This window comes from Cololabis saira, chromosome 20 (genome assembly GCF_033807715.1).
Source record: "Cololabis saira isolate AMF1-May2022 chromosome 20, fColSai1.1, whole genome shotgun sequence".
NCBI classification, from domain to species: Eukaryota; Metazoa; Chordata; class Actinopteri; order Beloniformes; family Belonidae; genus Cololabis; species Cololabis saira.
Genome location: NC_084606.1, coordinates 4,512,471 through 4,528,616, shown reverse-complemented (window position 1 = coordinate 4,528,616; position 16,146 = coordinate 4,512,471). Strand labels below are relative to the sequence as shown.

At 42.8% G+C, this 16,146-nt stretch overlaps 1 protein-coding gene across 1 annotated transcript in view; it reads right to left on the bottom strand.

Annotated features, from left to right (window-relative positions):
* Positions 1 to 3,765: 3,765 nt before the first annotated feature.
* LOC133420129 (protein NLRC3-like) overlaps positions 3,766 to 16,146 on the bottom strand; it is a 35,315-nt gene continuing 22,934 nt past the window's right edge. Inside the window, exons 13-14 of the mRNA XM_061709715.1 lie at positions 5,361 to 5,407; positions 3,766 to 5,257 (exon numbers count right to left, since the gene is read on the bottom strand). Coding sequence (XP_061565699.1) covers positions 4,716 to 5,257; positions 5,361 to 5,407 — 589 coding nt within the window. The 3' untranslated portion in view covers positions 3,766 to 4,715. The remainder of the gene's footprint in view (positions 5,258 to 5,360; positions 5,408 to 16,146) is intronic.

Below are 16,146 nucleotides of genomic sequence, written 5' to 3'. Positions count from 1 at the left end.
CGCTACTTAGTGACTAACAAGCACCAACTAGCAGCTAACACTTTAAACAAGACTCGTTGCCAGGAAAATAACTTACTTGACACAATTTCCACCCGTTTCAAGTGGATTTTAACTTGAAATTAGTAGGAAAACCTGATTTTTCTACTTGTTTCAAGTGGAAATCTACTTTGAAACCGGTGAAAATTGTAGTTTTTTCCAGTAATGAGTCTTGTTTCAAGTGTTAGCCTCTAGTGGTTAGCCGCTACTTAGCGACTAACTAGCAGCTAGTTAGCCGCTACTTGGCGACTAACTAGAAGCTAGTTAGCCGCTACTTAGTGACTAACTAGAAGCTAGTTAGCCGCTACTTAGCGACTAACAAGCACTAACTAGCAGCTAACACTTTAAACAAGACTCATTACCAGGAAAATAACCTATTTGACACAATTTCCACTTGTTTCAAGTGGATTTTAAGTTGAAATTAGTAGGAAAACCCGCCTTGGCGGATTTTTCTACTAATTTCAAGCGGAAATCTACTTTGAAACAGTTGAAAATTTTAGTTTTTTCCAGTGATGACTCTTGTTTCAGGTCTTAGTGTTAGGTAGCTGCAAGGTAAGTGTTGTTTAGGTTACTACTTATGTTAAGTGGAAATTTACTTTGAAACAGGTGAAAATTGTAGTTTTTTCCAGTAATTACCAGGAATAACTACCAGGAAAATAACTTATTTGACACAATTTCCACCCGTTTCAAGTGGATTTTAACTTGAAATTAGTAGGAAAACCTGATTTTTCTACTTGTTTCAAGTGGAAATCTACTTTGAAACGGGTGAAAATTGTAGTTTTTTTCCAGTAATGAGTCTTGTTTAAAGTGTTAGCTGCTAGTTGGTGCTTGTTAGCCGCTACTTAGCGACTAACTAGCAGCTAACACTTTAAACAAGACTCATTACCAGGAAAATGACTTATTTGACACAATTTCCACCTGTTTCAAGTGGATTTTGACTTGAAATTAGTAGGAAAACCCGCCTAACTAGTGGTTAAGTAACACCAACTAGTATATTGCTCTTATTTCTAGTTAATATGTCTCATTTTGAGTCAAATCTCATCACACCTGCAAACAGGCCTCGTTGGCAGGAAAATAACTGATTTGAGCATTTTTAACTGTTTGGAGTAGATTTGTACGTTTTATCTTGGGAAAATACGTGAAACGGGCGAAAATGGTTGTTTCTGTCCAGTAACCACTTGTTTTAAGTGTCATGAGATTTTTCCTGACTAAAAACGAGACATTTTAACTTAAGACCAATATATTCCCGGTAAGGTGTTCAGTTTTGACAACAACACGGTGAGTGGTACAAGTGTAACAGCATGACACTTGATAAAGTGCAAGCTCACAACTTGTTAAACGTCACAATTGTCACAAATACAGGGAGTGTAAGGTGAAAATACGAGAGTAATGAACCAGTTTGTCGTTTTTCTTCAAGTCCTGTGAAAGTTGTAACAATAAAAGATGATAAAAAAGGTCATTTCCTCCTCCTTTCTTCAAGCACATGACGTATACTGAACAAACACAACATGACTGTTCACGTTTGTGAACTGTACAAATACGTGTGTGTGTACATTTTATAAAGTTTTTGTCTCTTTTATCTGAAACTTGTAATTAGACATAAGACAGTCAAACCAGATATAAGATCCTTAGTAAAAGTGTACAATATGAAACTTGTGTGATTTGGGGACCTATAAGAACAGTATATAATAGTAATTCTACATACAGACGGACCTGGTGACGTCACAGCCGCAGCAGCCGTGTTCTTTGGCCGTTATTGGAATAAATGTTGTTAAAACCTCCCCGTGTGTAAGAAGGATAACAAGATTCATTTCTGATATTTCACACTCTGGTAATTCCAGATGAAATGATGATGTTTATAAATCAGACGCCAGCAACCACAGTGTTATACCAGTTACCATGGTAACAGCATGGTAACAGCATGGTAACAGCATGGTAACAGCATGGTAACAGCAGCAGCAGGAGCATCCCGCTCCGTGAAACACATGCACGGAGGCAGATGTGGATCATCTTTAGCCGTTTTGGCATGTTTATTGAAGACAAAGCAGAACACTGGGTCTTTACTGTCCGGGACCAGCTCGTCTCTCCTCCACCTGCAGAATTGCGCTTTGGGAACCCGGAAGTCGGCTGGAGCGTCGCGCATCACGGCACGGCGGCTTTAACCGGGCAATCGGACCGGTTCCGACCGGAGTAACTGGTGGCAGGGGCTCCCGGGGACCGACCACCGGAATTTCAGCCCGATCTGCAGCGGGGAAAGCGGGATTCGGACCCCGCAACCGCACGTGCGGGCGCCAGGCGCGTCCTCCGTGCATGCGCATCCTGTGCGCATCCTGTCGCTTCCCGGGGATCAAACCGATCAAACCCGGTCAAAATGCCCGTGATCCCACGGGGGTCCGACCTGGGACGGACCCCAGAGGATCCAGCTGCTTTGACCGCTGGGAACCTGCTGATCTAAGCCGGATCCCCCAGCTGTCAAACCAGATGCGCTCCGCCGCGTCAACGGCGCATCAAACCGATCAAACCCGGTCAAAATGCCCGTTCCCCCGCCGGGATCCGACTGATCCGACACCCCACGACACCCAGCTGTCAAACCCCCCCCCCCCCGTCCACCAGCCGGCTCCGACCCCCAGAACCCCCATCCAAAAACCCTCGCGGGGTTTGGATCGAGGAAAAAAAGCCCTCCCAGAGCCGGCTCGGGAACCTCGCTCTCCGTTAATCCTTGACCTCCCACGATTAAGCCCCCCCACTATTTACGTGCTGAGCATTGTTAAAGCCAGCTGGCCGAAAAAAAAGTCCACGGTCCTGGTACCATAGCCCATTTTTGGCCCGCACAGTGGAGACCTCTGGCGGCCGAAAACAGTACTGCACCGGATTTTCTGGGCCGCGTTTTGGCTCCCTCTGGTGGCCGAAAAAAAGTACTACAAATAATGAGATCAAAGAAAATCTCATTTATGATCACACTGAAACCTTTGGTTTCAGAGAAGAAGTGATGAAGCTGAACTTCAATCATCAATCACGTTTGATTCATATAGCACCTCTCATCCGGGTACATGAAAATACAAGGTGCTTTGACATTTTGATTGAAAAACAAGCAAGACCAAAAAGATAAAAACTGGGAGACCAATGCACCCTGACATACAATATAGAATGTATCCAATGTACAAAAAGATCAAAGTTCAAGGATTAAGGCTAAAAAATAATCAGTCCACAACAATAAAAAAAAAAAATAAACAAACATTATAAGAGATAGATAGATAAATAAAACAGATAGCTTTAAAAAATGTTCCTCCGGTTCCTTCTCCGGTTACTCCGGTCCGGTGAGTTTGAGGCCTTTATGGTTCTTTCAGTGGTTTTCTCAGCGGTCCCCGGTCCAAGGGGAGACCTGAACCCTGATATTTAACACTGGTTATTCCAGATGAAATGGTGACGTTTATGAATCAGACGCCAGCACAGTTATGTCTGTTTATGAACATTTGATAACTGGATGCTTTATTAACCGCTAAACCACGTTTTAGGAGAAAATACTGCAATTTGTTGGAAAAACTACATTTGGAATCAAGTGTCATAATCGAATTGTACTTAGATTTTGTTTTAATTAGTTCAGGTAATAATAGTAGCCGAGAAGTGAAAATGGATGAGCGTGTGAAAGTTGTGGGTCCAGTGAATGAGGAATTTACATTTCTAAACCGCCCCGAGACAGAGTCAGAATCAAGAATAAAACAAGAATAATGAGATGAAAATCTCATTTATGATCAAACGTCAACATTCCAGTAAATAATAGTATTTACAGGTGAAGAATATCAAATAAAAACACTAAACCAAACCAACCGAACCAAAAAAACTAAACAAACGGTGATCGTACCATATTGATTATTCATCAGGGCAAAAGTACTAAATGAACAGCGTGTGCAATTTAGCTCATTTCAGAGACGCAGTCGTCTTTGCACGCCGTTAGTAGATCAGCTGGCACTTTGATTTGCGGGTGCTGTCAAGTTTGCACACGTTTTAACGCACGCAAACCTTTAGTAAATCGGGCCCATTGAAGGTTAAGACAGAATAAGATGTCTTTAATAACTTTCTGAAGGAGGTAAAAGATAATGTCGACTTCAGCGACTCATTCAAGTCATTCCAAAGTTTTGGATCTAAATGTTATATTAAATTGATGACCAGACTTTGGACAGAAGGCTAAATGAAGATTGCCACTGTGTCTTGTTGGATATGAATTAAAATCAGATGAAATTCATGTTTATGATTCACTTATCTAAAAAAAAATCATTAAAATCTTTGGTAACTCAGACTTATAATAAATAGAATAAGCTCAGAAAGGATCCGGAGGGATCTGGATAATGTCTGCAGTTTCTCTGATGGGACAAAGCCGGTCCTGATTATCTTTTCCTCTGCAGACGGGGCCTCATTTATAAAAGAGTGCGTAGGATTCATGCTAAAAGCATACGTGTGCAAGAATTATGTATGGACAGTCATAAAGGATCCCGGTCCCCGGGGGGGACCGGGGACAATTTTTCCAATTTACTAGAATCATCATCATCATCATCATCATCATCTTCATCATCATCATCATCATCATCATCATCTTCATCATGGAGACTCTGAGGAACCAGAACCAGAGTCCAAGTCCAGGATCCAACAGAGACAGTTTCTCTGACCGGAGACTCTGGAGACTAAACTGGACACAGAGACACTGCTGAGGAACCAGGACTGTAGAATCTAAATCCAGCAGAGAGAGGTTCAGAGAAGCTGGTGTTGAAGGTGTGGAGGTGGATCAGTCTGTCAGAGACTTCATAGAAAGACAGAGTTCCAGCAGGAACGTCCACGTACACTGCTGCTCTGCCAGAGTCTGGACATGGAGATGAGGAGGTGGTGGATGTTTCTCTGGTATTGTGAAGGACACGGTACCGACCACCTGGATCACAGTCCAGCCTCCAGGAATGATCGTTTCCTCCAAACCTACAGTCATTAGAGTCTCCTTTCCTGCTGGTTCTTCTGTAACTCACTGATACAGAAACATTTTCGTTCCACTGGACCTCCCAGTAACAGCGACCCGTCAGAACTTCTCTACACAGCAGCTGTTTATAGTAATCAAACCTGTCTGGATGATCAGGATACGACTGATCCTCCCCCACATACATCATCTTCCTGTTGTCATCAGACAGTTTGATGTATTTGTGGACTGTGTTTGTGTCGACGGTGAGTTGACAGGAATCTGATGGAGAGAACAAACAAGCAGCTGCAGTTATTATTGATCAGTTATTGATCACTGATGGACTCATGAAGGAGTGAAGATGGTTGAATAAAAACACACTTACACTTCCTCAGACCTGGTGTCAGCCATCGTTGTCCAGCAGGCTCCACCCTGGAAGGAGGAGGAGGGTCAATTCAATTCAATTCAATTCAATTCAATTCAATTCAATTCAATTTTATTTATATAGCGTCTAATACAACAGATGTTGCCCGGTTTCCCAGATCAGCTAAGTAGTTCTTAACAGCGAAAGACTTCTTTCAAACCTTCTTAAGGAGCCTGTGAAAGAAAATCGCGTTTCCCAGAGTCGCTCTTAGCTTAAGAATCTCTTTCATTAAGAAGGAAATGAAAGATGCTGCTGACCCAGTCTTTACAACCATCTTAGTGAACAAAGACTCACAGATCCAGCCGCGTCAGGCAAATCAATATCACACCAAGCAATGAGATATTAAAACAATGCACCCCGCACAAATTTTGATCTATTTTATACTTTAGATTTATATTGTTTAGCATTTATTGGTGACAGCAAAGGGAAAAAAAAGAAAAATAAGGAATAACAAGTGTGTTCCTGTATATGCTTTATGCATTACGCACAAATAAAACGATCATCATGAATATCATTTATTTGATCATTTGGCTGTTTATATGAACGCATTGGTGCGTCAGCACTTCAGTCCCCTGGACGTGCTGTCGGACCGGGCTGTCCAGGCAGCCGGGACACCGATCCTCCTGCCCGAGCCCGAGCCCGAGCACCTACATGTGATGACAGGGAAGCAGCAGCTGAAGAACGGGATCCTTTGATGAATCGTTCATTACAGTCTCAAATATAATCAATGGTGTCGGTTTATATTAAAGAATATTTTTGCCCAGAAGAAAAAAGAGCGAAGACAACGACCCATAACTATTTTCTTCTCTTGAAAAAACCCACCTGCACCGCTGGGTTTAGGATAAAAAGACACTACAGCGCGAGTCGGGATGCAGCGGCTCAGAAGAGCAGTGGAATGCGTGCGAGGCGGTTCTGATCTCTGCAATTAGAAGCCCTCTATAATTGTAAAAAGAATTTCACTTATCACGGGTTCTTTTTGGAACATAACCCCTGCGAAAAACCAGGGATTGCTGTAATTCCACGTTGCGATTTGCGAAACTCGCCTTCTCTTGGCTCATGACGCTCATGTTTTTGAACGCACACACAATACGTTTCCTCCGATCTCCGCGTGTGGGGAAAAAAAGCCTCACTGTAGCCAGAAATAAAGGAGTAATGGACCGTTTGGTAGCGGTAATTGCGTGACTGAATTTAAAAAGTAATGCGTTAGATAGCCTACTCTAACGCATTACTTTTTATTATTTTGCGGTATTAGTTACCGCAAAACTAACGGCGTTACTGTAACCCGTATCCACACCCGCTGTGTCTCCAAACATCCGCAAATACAACGTTGATAAATGCAATAGTGAAAACGGTCAAGCAGCTAAATAAACTTCAGAATATTTTTTTGAGGTGAAGGATTCTGTTTTACTAGTCAGGAGGATACAATGTGGTCCTATATGCTGAATGATCGTTAAGTTAATTTCTCCTTTCGTCCATCTTTCACATTTAATAAAAACAATACATTCCCTCATTATTCTCTTACCAAGACTACTTCTTATTTAGTTGCAGTCTTGTTTTCATCATGAAAAAGGGTCATTGAATTATATTTATCATCTTAATTTTTCATTATAACGCACAGGCAGCAGGGAATTAGTGCGTTAGGTAGCAGTGCTGCGTGTGAAAATGCGCTGATAGTGATCGGTGATCGATTTGCCTGGCATCGATTCATTTGGTTTCAGAACCAGACAGCTCCTCCAAAGAGCGTCTGAAAGAGCGAAACTAACCCTGCGTTCACACTGAAAGAGTCACGGGCGTCCCGACACCAGCATCTCGCCGCTTGGTGCATTCACACTGAAAGCGTCAGTGCCTGCAGCGGGGCGGGGGTGGGCGGGGCTAAAGCTGCGCTGCAGAACTGAAGGGAACAGTGGGAACAGCCTACACATCTTCAGTTTCCTATTTCACCATAGATCACACTTTGGGACGCCTTCTTTATATTTTAGCGTTATTTCCGCGTAGACAAGAGTGAGTTTGATGCTCCTTAACAAGTTTGGTCCGCGGATCAACATCAACCGCCAGAGCCCGAGCTCCCGGTGAACCATAAATCCGCCTAGGCTGATTTATGGTTCCCCGTCACACCAACGCAGAACCTACGGCGTAGGCTACGCGGCGACGCACACCGCACCGCCTCCCTACGCCGACGGCTACGCCGTCGATTTAACGCGGAACTATAAATCAGACGAAGCTGCAGTCTGTGCGGTGAACACTGACACACCGGGTCATATGGGATTTGGTCATGATGTTTAACCTGTGTTTTGTGATTAATAAGCACAGGTTTTAATTATTTTTCGTTGGATCAATGTAGCAAATAAAATAGTTGGGACCATCCAGTTCCTCAACATCAGTTACTGTTTCACATGAGCAGTTCAGGTAAAAACTGCAGTCAAACCAGCAAAATGTCATTTTGCTGGATGAAATATATTAATTCCTGATAAATAAGTTTGTTAGTGACAGCTCTGCTCCTGTACGCATGTGAATGAGTGTACGTTTGTGTCTACATGAAAGTACAATCTGCATTGAGAGGTGTGTGATTGGTGTCTGTGATTGGACGCTGCCTCGGCGTCGCCGCTGCTCATTTGCATAAAGTTCAGATTTTTCAACTTTTAAATTGACGCGCCGCTCCCGCCGCCCCCGCCGCCTCCCGCCGCCCGTTTTTCATAGACAATGAATGGCAGCCAGACGCCTATGACGCCCGTGACGCTTTCAGTGTGAACGGGGGGTAAAGGACGGTGTTAAGAAGTCATCTGGGAAACACCCGTATCTTAGGGTTCTCTCTTAGTTCAAACCTTCTTTGAACCTCTCTTAAATCCTTAAGAGAGGTTGGATCTGGGAAACCCGGCCGTTGTCTCTAGACGCTTTTCAGAGATCCAGAACATGAACATAAACATAAACATAAACCCCCGAGCAATTATTACATAAACAGAGCAGCTCAGTCTCTCTCAGAGGAAGCAGAGATGTCACAGCTTTTTCTCAACATTTACACTTCTTTCTCGAAATTTCTACTTTTTTCTCGAAATTGTACTTCAACATTCATTTTGACATTTCAACATTTTCCTCGAAGTGCATGATGAAAAGAAAATCTTCCTCCTCTAAAATATTATTTCTATTTTTCTCCTGTCTAGCCCTGATACTCTTCTGTATTGTTGGTCATGTGACGATAACGATAATTAAATATATAATGTAATATTGTACAGGAATAAAAACCAGACTAAAATGTAGATTACAAAATAAAAGCTACGGTGAGACAGTAGACGCTGGGACGTACCCTGGGATAAATTATGATTAAATCTCGTCGTCAACGAATCTTTATCACCGTAGGAAAACGAGACGAGACGAAAATGCTGGTCATGTGACGATAATGATAGTTAAATATATAATGCAAAATCGTAGAGGAATAAAAACCAGACTAAAATGTAGATTACAAAATAAAAACTCTGCTAAAATGTGTCTTCATTTTCGTTGTCCAAAACGAGACTAGGGCTGAAACGATTCCTCGAATAATTTGAGTAATTGGATTACAAAACATGATGGAGGAATTTTTTCTGCCTCGAGGAATCGTTTAATTTTGCAGCTCAAAGCAGGTATTTGCCCCGGACTACGTTTAATGCAACACAACACGCTGACGCCGCGCACGTAAAGGAATAAGAAAGAGGAGGAAATGTTTGGTTTAAACCAAAAGAAAAGGCAGAAAATGTGAAAAGTGTGGGTGATTTCCAGCTGGAAAACACCGAGGCAACACTGTTGCTGTTTCACTGTAAGACAGAGCTGATACAACAGTACGTCCTCAACGCTGCAGCTTCTCCACCAACACCCTGTTACTCCCAGAGGGAGGACCGTCACCCAGACACGGTCAAACAAAGTTAACGTAGCACTAATTAATGAGATTAACGTTACGGTACCTTGCTAACATAACGTTAGCCCTGTGGAGGGCTGGGTTTCTGTTAATTATGACGACTGTCGATGTGTCTAACACATTTAATCTGTAAAAACACAGAGCTGTAGAGAGATGAGGGTGAAAAATAAAAACGTAATAAAGTTAACTGTGTAGTTTTAAGTTTTATTTCTGTAGTCATTGATGGATAAAACATCAAGTAGCGCTGGTGGCTAATGTGCTCCAATACAGCAGAATAAGAATTTTATTTTAACACAAAACACAAAATCTTATCAAGACATTAACCTAAAACTCAAATAGAACTTAAAATGTGCTTGACAAAAGTGAAAGTTCAATTGAAACACGTGGGAAAAACACCTCACCTTTTAAGTGTTGTGTGTTCCCATATGGAAAAGATATATATACATTTTATAAAGTTTTTGTCTCTTTTATCTGAAACTTGTAAGTTAGACATAAGACAGTCAAACCAGATATAAGATCCTTAGTAAAAGTGTACAATATGAAACTTGTATGATTTGGGGACCTACAAGAACAGTATATAATAGTAATTCTACATACAATATCCTTAGTAGATATGCGTAATATCAACTTATATGAACCGGACAACTATCAGTGAAAACTAAAGTCTTATAATTATCATAGAAAACACCCACAAGACTTACGCGAGGTGCCACATATATAAGACATACACATTAAAAAACAGTATAATCTTACAATACAATTTCATGGAAAAGCACAAGATGACTAAAAAAACAGGGGTTTGACACGCGCATACCTTCTTTTCCATCTTGTTAAAGTACGTGCAGGAATTTCCTCAACCAGTCTCTTTCAGTTGTGTCAGAAGTAATGAGAAGGGTCTGGCTGCAGACCTCTCGCGTCAGACCTCTCCCTGTGCAGGCTCTCGTCTCAGGCCTACCTCCAGCGTGAGGCCCGGAAATTTAAAAAAAATGCCACGCCTCCAGTGAGAGTCAGACATTTTGACCGACCACCAACGCCAGAGAAAACAGAAGGCGGGGATTCCGACATTTACATCGCTTACGAGTTTTCAGTGATGCCCGAGCTGCAGTTGTGACAGTAAGTGAAACTTTAAAAAATGAAGGTGCATGAGTTATGTTTGCACGTAACTACCTAATTAAGTTTATTAGTGAGCTGTGTTAAGCACAGTAAGGAAGGTGATGACGTTGTTGTGGATAATTAAACCCTGATATAATTAATGGAGGGGGTTTATTTGTAATGCGTTAAATAATTAATTTGAGACATAGCTAAATAATTGATAATTAATAACTGATAATTATCAGGTGTAATGGCATTTTTAAGTTAGAAATAAGTTAGAAATAAGAACATTTCTTGGTAAGATCCTTAGGGCCAAATCCACAAAAGGATTGCGCGGCTTTTGCGGCCGCTAAACCGGTGCAAATGAGACAAAAATAGAGCGTCTAATTCACAAAGCACCCGCAAAGGGCGAATTGCACCACAAACTGCGCTGCCAAGCAAAGAGTGTCATGGTGCGCCGGTGCCATTTGCATGCATGTAAATTAGGTAATATTCATATATTCGGCGCAAAATTGCCCCCTTTCTATGCAAATAAGCCTCATTGCAAAAAGCGTCTAATTCACAAAGGCCAGCGCTATTTGCCACACGCAAAAATAGTGGAGCAAATACCGTCTTTTCGAAGCGTGTAGTAACTGCGCGCAAACTCACTCCTCACTCCCGCTCTCTCTGTTTCTCTCTCTCTTCAATATCATTCAAGCCTGTGTGATACTGAATGATATTAAGGGTGAAATCTACAGCCAGACATGACTGTAGAGCAGGGGTGCTCAATACGTCGATGGCGATCTACCAGTCGATCGCGAAGGTATTATTGGTAGATCGCCTGACATTAAAAAAATTGACGTCAACCTATCATCGATCCCGTCTTTTGATTGACATACAGGGCAGCCAATCAGATGACATCTGAATTTTGTCTGAGGTCATAGGTCGCTGCGCATGAGCAAACAACTGCGCTAAGTGCTAAATTAGCTTAGCAAGCTTGTCCACGAGTTACGGCCAGTTTTCAGCCTTCGGTTTTTTCTCTCAAACCTAAGAAAGGGTATAAAAATGAATGAGGTAGCTGGACCAAGTAAGAAGAAAAAAACGTATCACTTTCATACGGAGTGGGAGGAGGACTTTTTTTCACGATGACATTTTCCAAGTGTGTTTGCCTCATCTGCCAGTCTACCATTGCAATACCAAAGAAGGGGAATGTGGAGCGGCATTTTCGGACTGTTCATGGAAAATACGACACCGACTTCCCGCCGAAAAGCGAGCTGAGAAAGAGAAAAGTGAAGGAACTGAAATCCCAGTTGTCCGGACAGCAGTCATTTTTCACGCAACCCACTTCAAAAGCGAAAGCCGCCACCGAAGCATCGTTCCGGGTGAGTCACATCATCGTCAAGAACAAGAAGTCCTTCCAAGACGGAGAGATGGTAAAAGAGGCATTCGTTGAAGCAGCTGACTCATTGTTCCGAGACTTTAAAAATAAGGCGGAAATATTATCTTCGATCAAAGCTCTCCAGCTTTCAAGTAGTACAGTTACACGGTGCTGTGAAGCCATGGCTGAGGATTTAACCCAGCAACTTGGGAAGGACATCAGAGATTGCGAGTGTTTCTCACTGCAGTTGGACGAATCTACGGACGTGAGTGACACAGCCCAGATGTGCATTTTCATTTGTATGGTGTTTAGTGATATGACTGCAAAAGAAGAGCTATTAACAGTACTGCCCATGAAAGAACAGACGCGAGGAGAGGACATATTTCAGTCGGGAAAACTCAGCTCCCAGTGTACAAATTGATGTCTATCACCACGGATGGAGCACCTGCAATGGTTGGCCGCTTGAATGGATTTATTGCAAAGTGCAGGCAGGACGATGCTTTCCCGGACTTCCTAAATTACCATTGCATAATCCACCAACAAGCGTTATGCGCTAAAATGCTCAACATGAGAGAGATCATGGATGTTGCAACGAAGATCGCCTGTTCTATTCGCGCCAGATCTCTTCAAAGAAGGCTATTCGGTGCACATCTGGAGAATGCTGACTGTGACCGCTCTGAGTTGTTGCTACACACTGACGTGAGATGGCTAAGTCGAGGGAAATTCCTGCAAAGATTTCGGGAGCTCTGTCCGGACATTAAGGAGTTTTTCCGTGTAGCTGGACACGCAGAATACACGCAACTAAATGACGGTCAGTGGCTGTTAGACTTGGCATTTTTAACCGATCTGACTAACATGTTGAATGACCTTAATTTAGAGCTGCAAGGAAAGGACACAACTGTGATCAATATGATCAGCTCGGTTAATGCTTTCAAAGGAAAGATGCAACATTTCTCCTCAAAGCTGCAGCGTCATGATTTGGCAAACTTCCAGAACCTGGCGTCAGAGCTGGAGATGCAAGGGAAGGCCTGTGTGCAAATTGACACTGCACGCTACACAGAGCAGATTGACAATTGTCGGTCAGAGTTTGACAAATGCTTTCAAGACTTTTCTTTGCTCGAGCCAGTCGCTACGTTCATGTGCTATCCTTTTCGGGAAGATGCTGAGGTTGATTCAATTGCATCAAAAATTGCAACACTGTTTCACCTGAACTCTTCTGGAGTGGAAGATGCGATTTTGCCACTACAAGCTGACATTGAGCTGAAGTCCAGAGCTCATGGACAGTTCTGGAACTTACTCACAGAAGTAAAGTACCCCAACATGAGGAAATGTGCTACCTCCTTGACAGCATTATTCCGCTCCACTTATTTATGTGAGTCAGCCTTTTCCCACATGAAGATCATCAAGTCCAAGTACCGTTCCACCATGACTTGATGAACATTTGGAAGTGTGCTTGAGGCTGGCTGTCAGCAGTTACCGTTCGGACTATGCATCCCTGGCTGATTCAATTCAGTGCAAGTCATCAGAGTGAACTCGGGTAATGACAAAAAATGTACATAGTTAAATGTGTTGTGTTGTGTTGAGCATTATTGGCTCATGCGATATAAAGAATCCTCAATATACTTATAAATAAATATATGTTTTGCATTTTTTGTAGTAGGTGGTAGCAGCGACGTAGGCATATTAGGGCAAGGGCGGGCCTAGGCCCGCCCACTTTTTTGATTGGCCCAGGACCCGGCCCGCCCTGAGAAAACTTGCATGATTTTTCTCACTATTTTTTTTTTATTATTGATTTATTTATACTTTTTTATATGTAGGCTATGTTGTCATTAGGCCTATATTTTGAGATGTTCTCATTTTCATCAAATTCAAATGTTATATTTGACAATAAATGTGTTGTATCTTTACCTCTGCCTGGGAATATTAAACACCAGTTGTCTTTTTTTAATGGGGGAAATGTGTTTGCAAATCAACAATGCTCAATTTTGTATTAAATAATATTACAAGCATAGCTACGCTATAGAAATATAAAGATGTACTGTAGTAGTCAGTCCACTGTGCCAGTGTGCACTTGTGGACAGCAGGGTGCGCTGTTTCACTTAAATGGGTCATAGAATCATTAACCTTAAGGTTGTTTCTGCTAGGCATTAGTGGATATTATATTGATTTTTCCTCTGGCAAAAGTTGGCCCGCCCACTTTTCTTCAGGCCCGCCCTATTCAAAATTTCTGGCTACGTCCCTGGGTGGTAGGTGCTGAAAAAGTGTGAGCACCCCTGCTGTAGACAGTCAGATCAAGTGGGGTTGTGGACTTATCTCGGATTTAAAAATAAAAATACAGGACGGAGCTCAGGATTCATCCATACAGTAAGGGGCTGCTTTATTACAAACAATTCCACCATATAAACATATACATCTAGAATGTGTGTGTTTAACAGCTGGTGTGTGTGTGTGTGTGTGTGTGTGTGTGTGTGTGTGTGTGTGTGTGTGTGTGTGTGTGTGTGGCAGCAATGTAACAGAAGTCTTTGATGAGGCCGCGTTAAATTGACGCAGAGCCTACGCCGTAAGGTACGCGCCGACACGAGCCGTGCGGTGTGCGTCGCCACGTACCCCTACGCCGTAGGCTCTGCGTTGGTATAAAGCGGAACCATAAATCAGCCTTTAGATTGACAGGCGACAGCATTGTAACGGAAGAACGACAAATGTATTTACATTAAAAAAAAAATAGTCTGACCAATCCAAGGGCCCCTCCACACGTGGGGCCCCTAGGCTGCAGCCTAGGGAAGTGTGCATTAATCGGCGCATGCTTATGTCGAAATTCTAGAGAAGTACAAATACGTGAAAGTTGAGGCTGTTGTGCTCTCTGCAGTTTTCATTATGGACCAATCTGTGTGCTGAAATATGGAGAAGACTGGAAACAGCTCCGCTCACTTACTGAGACAAGGGAAAATTTTACTCAGCTGCAAAACTTTATGGCCGTGTTTGCGCCGGCATATCATTAGAGCAAAGTCTTTTGTGAATAGGACCTTAAAGCGGGACAAATTGCGGGCGCAAATGCGGCGCAATTCACAGCGCTATTTGCGGGCGCAATCTATTCTTTGTGGATTTGGCCCTTAGTTTTGTTGAGTGAAGGCAGTGAATTTGATCAACTGGTGTAAGTTCAGGGTTTTTAAATGCACAGCCATGAACCTACTGTATTATATAATTTAGTCTTAGTAATGTCAATTAACATCTGACATTCCTATTAGCGCCCGAGCACTGACAGTGCGAAGGTTGTATCTGTAGGAAATGTTCTCGGGTTTTTTTTTCCTTCTTCTGACGAAATGAGGGCCTTTTTTCCCCCTAAACGTGACCCAAAAGTCACCAAATTTTTCACCAAGCCAGGCCTGATGAAAAATGTGATATTTAATGGTTTGCATTAATGGGCGTGGCCTAATGGCTCAACAGCACCCCCTAGAAAACTTTGTGCCTCAAGCCCCACAATACCGTTTGACGTACATGCACGAAAATCGGTACACACCTGTATCATGGCCCAACTTAAACAAAAGTCTCTTGGGGTCATGCCCGAAACCGAACAGGAAGTCGGCCATTTTGAATTAATCGTGTCTTTTGGGCGAAATTCATGCCATTCCTTCGGCAGTTAATACGGCCCGAACCGTAACGGGCCCCCAAGTGTGTTATACATCAAAATGTGCGTCTCCATCCTCCGACACCACGCATTACTTTTCTCTTTCAAAAGCGTTACCGTGGCAACGCTAGACGCCAAAAAGCGCGCCCACCCTTCATCTGGTTGGTTCAGACAGAAAAAAAGTTGTGCCTCAAGCCCCATAATACGGTTTGACGTACATGAACAAAAATCGGTAAACACCTGTATCATGTCGCAACTTATAGAAAAGTCTCTTGGCGCCATGGCCGAAACCGAACAGGAAGTCGGCCATTTTGAACATTCTGAATTAATCACGTAATTTTGGAGCAATATATGCCATTCCTTCGAGAATTAATACGGCCCGAACCATAACGTGCACCCAGGTGTGTTATACATCAAAATATGCGTCTCCATCCTGCGCGCATTACTTTTCTCTTTCAAAAGTGTTACCGTGGCGACGCTAGACGCCAAAAAGCGCGCCCCCCCCTTTATCTGATTGGTCCATATTTGATAGTTCCCCAAAAGGCACCAAATTTGGCATGCAAGCCAGGCCTGGCGATAAATTTGATATTTCATGGTTTGCATTAATGGGTGTGGCAAATTGGCTCAACAGCGCCCCCCAGAAAACTTTGTGCCTCAAGCCCCACAATACAGTTTGACGTACATACACGAAAATCGGTACACACCTGCATCATGGCGCAACTTAAAGAAAAGTCTCTTGGCGCCATGGCCGAAACCGAACAGGATGTCGGCCATTTTGAATTAA